The sequence below is a fragment of the Anoplopoma fimbria genome, chromosome 6 (genome assembly GCF_027596085.1).
Source record: "Anoplopoma fimbria isolate UVic2021 breed Golden Eagle Sablefish chromosome 6, Afim_UVic_2022, whole genome shotgun sequence".
Lineage (NCBI taxonomy): Eukaryota > Metazoa > Chordata > Actinopteri > Perciformes > Anoplopomatidae > Anoplopoma > Anoplopoma fimbria.
In genome coordinates this window covers 10,160,299-10,169,398 of record NC_072454.1, presented here as the reverse complement: position 1 = coordinate 10,169,398, position 9,100 = coordinate 10,160,299, and the positions used below count along the sequence as shown (strand labels likewise).

At 40.1% G+C, this 9,100-nt stretch overlaps 1 protein-coding gene across 1 annotated transcript; it reads right to left on the bottom strand.

The window, feature by feature from the left end:
* Positions 1-383: 383 nt before the first annotated feature.
* On the bottom strand, positions 384-3,375 carry LOC129092611 (G-protein coupled receptor 26-like). Its single transcript, XM_054600616.1, has 3 exons — positions 2,705-3,375; positions 1,625-1,738; positions 384-664 (listed from the first exon to the last, which is right to left on the bottom strand). Exons 1-3 carry the CDS (start codon positions 3,373-3,375, stop codon positions 394-396), a joined length of 1,056 nt encoding a protein of 351 aa, XP_054456591.1. The 3' UTR covers positions 384-393.
* Between the last annotated feature and the right edge of the window lie 5,725 nt (positions 3,376-9,100).

Genomic DNA, 9,100 nt, shown 5'->3' with positions numbered 1-9,100 from the left:
GTACCAAATCTGCTAATGAAAGCAGAACACTGTGAAAACGTTTAGCTTCTGTATAAGAAACAGTTGCAAAAAAACTGCAGCGATCACCTGGTTAAGAAAATTGTTTGGTCTTTTTCTGCATTATTTGTGACCTATTTTAAAGACTAATGTCCTCAGTAAGGAATTCATGATCTTATTATGCCACTGACAGGATGGGAAAGTTGTCTTGTCGTTTTGAGTGTTTTTGTGGGATCTGCTGACAATAAGAAAAATATAGAATATTGCCAGCCTTGTCCTTCAACAATAATTACATTAACAATTCAATCTTATATCACACCATCACACAGAGTTCAATCTACTGTCGTACCCACACATTTAGCACGGGAAAGTAACAGTCTCTGAAAGCAATGGCCTTCACTGTGGCTTGTTGGCAGTCAGTTGGATGTTGTTGGTTGTGTGTGAGTTGTTGTCGCTTCTCGCTGCATTGTTTTCCATCCTGAGGGAGGAGGAGTTCAGTGGACTCCTCTTGAGGACTTTGTTAGCCAGAAGGTTGCAGGTCTTCCTGTACTGGTGACGCAGCAGCGAGTAGACAAACGGGTCGCTGGCCGCCTTGCTGTAGGCCAAACATTTGGAAAGAACTCCCCAGTGAGGGCTTATGGGCCCTAGAGAGAAGAGCTCTACAATTCTACCTCAAATAAAAACAAAAGAAGAAAAAAAGGTCACACACTGTGCATGAGCAAGACGCAAGCTATTTCTTAGATAAGTGGAGTGGAAAACATCTAAAGCAAATGATGCACCCCCACTGCTGTAATATTGTAAAAATGTTGTACTTTCACTTCACTGAAATGCCATCTCTGTGTTCGGGAATGTGAACTGATGGTTGTTAGTTTTGCACGTTCCAGACTACTTGCTGGTTAAAATAATTTTACAAATCCAGTGCCTGACACTTCTTTTGTCCTAATAAATGAAATTAAAGACAAAGTGAAAACCAACAGGAGCATTGTTTTGTCTTCAATCTGTCTTTCTTAATTGGCGTGATCTCCTTAATTCGATCGTGTCTCACCACCACACAGCTCCTAATGCGCTTCCTTTCTATTTCCATGCCACAATTCTAACAACTTCTGACAGGTTGCCACCACTAATACTGGGGCTAATACTAATGAGAGCCAGTGATACCATCACTCACTGGCTACTTCCCTGTCTCTCTCCCTCTCATCTCCCCTGCTGTAGAAACTCCGTGACAAGGGTGCAAAATGTGTGTAGAACCAGTGAGCTGTCATGAAAAGAAAGCAGTTAAAAATCGTTACCAGATAACACTACTGAAAATAATTATCGCCATCTGAACTGAAACGATATGGCAAGTGGAAGCACATTAGCAGCAACAAGGTAAGGGAGAGAAAGTCCTGGGAGAGTTGTTCTTATGAAGATGAACAAGGAAGATTATTCAAATTTATTTTTATTGCATAGCATAGGCAAAAGCTGGTGTGAGCGTCCTTTACGCTTGTTAGGCATTTCTTTCCAATCTTGTGATTCAAAACACAGGAAAAGGGAGGATGATGCTATACATGGTGTTTCAATACTTCACACATGCATTCCCACACAAACACACAAAAACCCCATTACGATATTATAAATCTCTGCTCACCTTGTAATGACATGTGGGGTGAAGCACACAACAAAGGTGCCGATGAAAGTACTGATCTTTTTGGTGGCCCTCTGCCGCCTCTGCTTCTGCTCATCCAAGCATTTCTGCCGCACACTGCCAAAGCATACATGCACCATTATCTACCCAGGAGGCATGATCAGAGACATACAGCCACAATGAGGCAGTCCGCAAAGAAAACGTGTGGGGTGGACGAGAACAAAGCAGTGAAGAGTGCCCTGTTATCTCTGAGGATTACATTGAATACTGTGCATGTATCAATTATGTAAATGGGGAGCCATTTAAAGTGTAATTATTTGGCTAAATCAGTATGCTTAGCAAATGATAGAGGCATTGCTGACCTTAATGAGACATGATAATGTAAACACAGACTGAAGACAGGCTTGACAGAGTTCAATCATCATCAGTGGAGCCCTTTATATGCATGTGTAGTCACATAGAGGGATGGCCCAGAACGTTTTGTGTATATGTTGTGTGATTGTTTTTGACAGATTAGTAGTGCAAATAACTACTGTTACCAACCACTTTGATTATAGATTAATTTTCTTTTCTTTTTTCTTTCAGATGACTTTAAAATGTATTGGGAAGAATTTGCATTACAGCATAAAATGTGACATTTCCAATTTGCTCAACTTGTCTGACCAACTGTACAAACAAAAAAAAAAAGAAATCGAAATTGATTAAAAAGATAAAATCAGCTAATCCTCAATCTGGAGATGGTCAATGTTTTTGATGAGTAAATTGATTTAAGTGATTATTTTTTCTGCCTTTCATCTAAAAACTTTGGCAAAGATGAATTAACCCACCAACATCCTTTTGGTATTCTATCTTTTAAACACCCTACCTGCAGATTGGTCACTATTTGTGTCTTAAGCTCCCAGAATGTCTTAACATTCTTTGGAGCATGTTCTTAATTTTGCCTAAATCAGAAAATACTCCTGAAATGATACATAACGTGTACAATATGAAAGGGAACATATATATAATAAATCAATTCAGTGAAATACAAATGCATCAAAAGGACAAGTTGATAAGACTAAATGCATCTTCATGATTGTTTACCTGGGGTGAATATCCACAAGCAGCAGCAACGTCTGCATGGTGATCACGTCGATGCGTTTACAGTGAAACCTCGCAACTTTCAGCACTTTCAAATACGTTACACACATCACGATCAGCGTGAGGAGGAAGGTGAGAGAGTGCAAAGCCACGGTGAACACGATGAACTGCGTCCCGGCGCCCTTCGCCCTGGCATTGCAGAGAGTGCACGATGCGTAAAGGTGATGGTACCCGACCCAGGAGCGACAGGTGGCCACCGCTGAGAAGCAAAGTGAGTGCATCCACGTGTATGCCAGAGCCAGCACTGCATCCCGGTGTCGTATTCTGGAGTGGTAGCTCAGAGGGAACACCACCGCCACCCATCTATCGATGCTGAGAGCTGCCATGCTCAACATGGAGTTAGTAGTGAGGAAAGTGTCGAGGAAACCCACAATTTGGCAGAAGCCGCTGCCTCCGGGGTAGCCCGCGGTGGTGAGCCCGACCAGAGTCAGCGGCATGCTGGACACGCTGAGCAACAGGTTGCAAAACGTCAAGTTGAGAATAAAAAGACCGGGTACCTGTTTACGGATCTCCGGGTTGTACAGAAAGCAGATCAGCACCACGACGTTGGACAGCAGCGACAAGATAATAATCCCCAAAACCAAAACGGTGGAAACTATGTCCGCTGCGTCCATGGTGCTTCCCCTGAAATATCCCGACTTTTGATGAGTGCATCCGCCGTCCTGGTGCGAACTGTCATCGTGAATTGCTGTCACCACATATATGAGTCCGATACATTGTCATGCTTAACCTCCAAATGTCTCCAAATGTCAAATGTCAATAAACGAAGCCCTCCCTCCAATACCGTCAAGGATCAAGTCGCAGGGAATTCATAGAGAGACCATGCTCACCTGGTGGTAATGAGGATACTTGGAAGGCATTTCGTGTGAATTGGGTCACAGCAGGAGCCTTTTTTTTTTTTTCCTGACAGGCACTGCGGTAGTTTCCAATCCCCCTTCTTGCTTCTGGTCTCACAGCTCAGGGTTTCCTGGCTGCGCAATTGCGCATTGACACGCTGCTCTGGAAGGGACGTGGAAGTACTTCCAGCTTTAGGGCTCTTTATCTACTTATTTCGTCTTATCTGCCAACACGTTGCTGCACCTCTGTTCAAAAATAGCTTTTTAGAGCAAAAAATAGAAGCACGACGCACGATTGCGTAGTTGATGGTAAGGCTGATGTCACGAGCATCACGTTGAACACAGCAGTTTTGGGTAGTGACATGAGTAGTGCTAATAATAGCCTGAATAAAAGTTCATGCGTATTCAAATCGTGCAGTGTAATTCGTTAGTATTTGTTTATTTATTTGGTCTGACTAGAACCACTGTCGACACTTTATATAATACAATTTCTCAGTAGCAAAAATGTACAGAGTCTGATTAGAGTGCAAAGCCTTATATGGACGCGGTGTAGCTGGATTTCTCCATCCAGATTATCAGTCAACAGTAAAGCAGTATAACCACCGCCTCTGGTTTACAGAATACTTTCTGTGTACAGCCTCCAGCATTGCTAGAGACCACATACTGAGGTTTTCTGGCCCATGACAAACACGCTGGTGCTATCTATGGGTGTGGGTGTTTTATCAGCAATATATGTGCACCAGAAGAATTGGTCATAATGATCAACTTTGCTTTCATCTCTGAAGGAGTAAAGGTCAGAAGGATAGGAGTCACAAGGTCAAAAATAGTCCTGCATTAAAGTTATTACATTACATGCATATCAGTATAGAGTATTATGAGAAAAATGTGCTTATGCAGAAAAATGCCCACTGCAACGGGGAAAATCCCCACCTGCTGGCAGCGGAATGTGGGCTTTATGTGGTTTTAATGGTAGGCCTACTGCTTAGCTTACATATTCATCAATCAATATATTTCCGGATTAATGCATGGCATACATCATGCTGTTATCTTTCATCTTTAGTATGTGGCTGCTCGAGATTAAACAGTGATGTGCCCGCTAGTTTGCGGATTATTGTCATAAACTAAAACCGCTGCTAAAAAGTACGCGATTCAACATGCAATGGTTCTCCAGAAATGTCTAACGTTTAGTGCTAGTTTGTCAGAGGAGACACTAGCACGAGTGTGTTATTTGGATGGAATAATATCTGTTTCAACAGAAAACTTTCAGGATCTCAAGCATGTTAGTGAGAGGATTACCAAACTTGAAAGCAGCAGTTCCATTTGGGGAAACTGGCCAATCGTAGCAAACAGTTTACCTTACCCAAAACTGGAAGCACATACAAACAGGGAACTAACCAGTTTTGGTGTTTCATCATATGCAAGCAAAACAGCAATTTCAATTCTGTCTCAACTACTGACTTAGGCTGAAATATGTCTTAGTGTTAATGGGAAAACAAATGGTTCCACTGTATACCTTGTTTTTGTACTGAGAATAGCGGCCTTTTATGAGAACAGGTATGTATGTGCCCTGTCGGATTATTATCAGCCCTGTGAAACTGTGTGATAATAGTGAAACGTAGCATTATGTAAAATTGTGGATATATTCTGTTTTTGCATCTGTCCAAATGGTCTTTTTCATCTAAAACTCCACATATTAACACTATATATTATATTATTGCTATGGCTGCATTAATGTCTGAGCAGCATTTTAATGTTGCAGATAATGGAGATAATTAAATCTAAAGCAATGTATCATATTTATAAACTAAGTGAACATATATTTTTTATTTAAATCTTAATTTCCAAAGTAAAGTTATAAACTATAGTAGTGAACCAAGTGAAGTGGAGTAAAAAGTACATTTCCTGATGTGGAGTAGCATAAAAAGGAAATGGTAATGTCTAAGTATGTCAACATTGTACTGCAGTAGCCTACAGTACTTAGGTTTATGTTCTTAGTTATATTTCAACACTGATAATAATACATTGTATTGCTCTGTGCGTGTTATTGCAGTTCACTGCGCTTACATCCTTCACAGTAACCTTGCTGATAGCTAAATATCTGTTCTAAAGCGTGATGCTTCAATCATACTTCATATTACTCTGTTTTATAAAGATAACACGATTGGCACTTTTGAATTATATGTGTAATACACTGTGTGCACTAGCAAGTAGAGTTTCAGTGTAATTGATTTTTTTCCACATCTAGTGTCAGGCATTGATATTGATTATAGGGAAAATATTTTTCCCAATTATTATTATTATTATTATTATTTTCTTTTTTTCCATATTAGTAATATAGTTTCTGCTTTCAACCATTTGTTGAATACAGAAGAGACTAATTTACAACTGTCACAGACGACCATGCATTTCAGCTCTTTGAACATTTCAATTAACATGCTCCTGTGAGACCTCTTAGTAAGGATGAAAATTAAAAATACTCATTTGCAAAAAAAGATTAGTTCCACGATCAAAATCATGGATGTGATCTATAGTTTTTAATTGAAAAAGCTCCCTTCTCTGTCTGGCTACAAGGATAAGAGAACCAGTCTATATGTTATAAGAGTGGTCACATGTTCAGCTGTCTAGCTATCCTATAAATGATCAGTAATGACAAATTGCCAATAATGGTTGCGCAGATTTTTAATAATTCCAGAGAGAGAGAGAGAGAGAGAGACGCATTAGGAGCTGTGTGGTGGTGAGACACGATCGAATTAAGGAGATCACGCCAATTAAGAAAGACAGATTGAAGACAAAACAATGCTCCTGTTGGTTTTCACTTTGTCTTTAATTTCATTTATTAGGACAAAAGAAGTGTCAGGCACTGGATTTGTTGTAAAATTATTTATTATTATTTTAACCAGCAAGTAGTCTGGAACGTGCAAAACTAACAACCATCAGTTCACATTCCCAAACAGAGGTGACATTTCAGTGAAGTGAAAGTACAACATTTTGACAATATTACAGCAGTGGGGGTGCGTCATTTGCTTTAGATGTTCACTTCTGCCCTTTCCACGAAGTGAACGTTCAGACGGTGAAACTACATTTGATTTTTAATTTTTTAAAACATCAAGTCTCTGCAGTGCTCCCCTAAATAGGATAAAGTTCAACTTCATTTGCCTCCAGACTTTGAGTTAATGAGGTTAAAGGTTACAGCTACACACGGCCATACGTATAATCCTCTGCAGAACCTTGAAGTTTCTTCATAGTTCACATTTACAGCAAATGTATTTTAATCTCAATGAACCCAGAAGTGATTTATTTTATATATTTGTGTTTCATAAACTTTGGTAAACTATATTTCTCTACTGTTCTTTTTTTTAAATACATTTTTGGCATTTCTGCTTTATTTGATAGTTAAAGAGACGGACCGGAAAGGCAGTGGAGAGCGATGGGAATGGATGACCGCAAATGGCCCTCGGCAGGACTTGAACTCGGGCCACTGAGGTAAGGACTCACCCTTAAGAGCTCTACTGGGTGATCTACCAGCTATCTTCACTGCTATTCTGCATGAAAGATAAACAAAATATATAACCGGAGACCATTTGCAGCAAAGTTTACTCGTGGGCTTTCATTCATTTATAGTAACATACCATGTTTTTGCTTCGTTCAGGTTGTATTTGCTTGGCAATTCCAGTAAGATAGCTAAGGCTGCGTTGTTTTGGGGTATTTTTGGGTTCGGCTTTGTTGCTGTTTCTGTTCAAATTCTATTATGAAGTGCATTATACGTTGGTGTTTATGGCTTCCGCATGCAGGCGATGTTGTGCTGCTGGCTGTTCAGTTTGCTATGCTGCGGAATATCTATGTATTCATTTTCCATTTATGTGTATTCATTTGTATGAATCCCAAAAAGTAAGATAGTTTATTGTAGCTTTGTCTATACAAGTGCGTACTTGGTTGCTAATGTCCAATCCGATCAGTTTCTCCTCTGACAGTTTGGCATTGTTATGGGGGTTTTCATGCAATCTCTCACTGAATTAGATATCTTTGGCTGCTTGGGGACAGCAGAATAAGCTGTTAACACAACACTGACATATTGTATCACCTTATGAATATGTTGCGGCGCACATGTCAGCAAAAAAAGTTAGGGTTAGGGTTATTATTAACCCATCAAGCTGACATGGAGCAACCTTATCATTAATTTGGAGTTGTGTTTCAGACCAGACTCTTCCTTCAGCTCTGTTTTGGGCTCCATCAGCACCTGTGTGTCACTCCAGCTGCTAAATCTTCCACTATAGTTGCTAACTTTGTCTGTCTGCAGTTTGATGCTGGTTGGGCAGTGTACAGCCTGCTGGTGCTGAAAATGTAGTAGAAGAGAGAAGAAAACCTGTTTTTTCTTTTGAAGCCTTTTCAAAACCCTGATGTGTTTCTTCTTCCCTCAAGCAGTGACATTTCCGAAGTTTCCATAGGCCAGCTAGAACAGGTAGAATGTTCTTGAGACCCCACAATATGAGCCTGATCCCAAGAGAAAGTTATAGTCAGTGGAATTTTTCTGCAAACAAATTAATATCATAAATTGTCCGCATTGTCTGTTTTGCGTAGTTTTATGAATCAGCTAATTAAAACTGACTTCAATATCGATTTGTTTGCCTAGCCGGACATCTCCTGTGTCTACTCTCACAGTTGCTGCTTCATTAACCTGCAGGAGCAAAGTGTTTCACTTTCTCTGCCGTGCTATGGTTAGTTACTCACAACATGATTTTGATATTAATAATACAAATATTTTTTAAAGAGCTTTAAAAGGTATTTAAAGGCACTTCACATGGTAAAAACAGAAACTGGTAAAGCAATAATAATATAAACAAAGCAGATAAAGGACATAACAGTTTAAAAAACAACTACCGTATTTCCCGCACTATAGGGCGCACTGGATTATAAGGCGCACTGTCAATGAATGGTCTATTTTCGATCTTTTTTCATATATAAGGCGCACCGGACTATAAGGCGCATTAAGCGAAACAAAACAGTCAGTCAGTCAAACTTCCTCCACTTCCGTACCATTGATTCATTAATGTTGAATTCTCTCGCAGCTGCTCTATTCCCATGTTCTCCTGCGTGACTGATAGCCTTGAGTTTGAAGTCCGCGTCGTAAGCGTGTCTCTTGACAGGAGCCATTTTGGGGTCCTTATCCACACACACTGTAATATTATGGTGAAGCACAGTGTGTATTACTCCGCGACGCTCCTGACTACGGTAGCCGTAATGCTGCAAGCGGTGCGGCTTTGTAGTTTACCAAAGTCGTACTAAAACATTTTGACAGAGCGCCGTGTACCACACAAAATCGCTTCGAGGTCAGTAAGCACAACCAGAATGAATCCATATATAAGGCGCTCCGGATTATAAGGCGCACTGTCGTTTTTTGAGAAAATTAAAGGCTTTTAAGTGCGCCTTATAGTGCGGAAAATACGGTACATAATTTGCATCACAGGTTAAACACAGATTTCATTAGGTTAGTTCTGAATACATA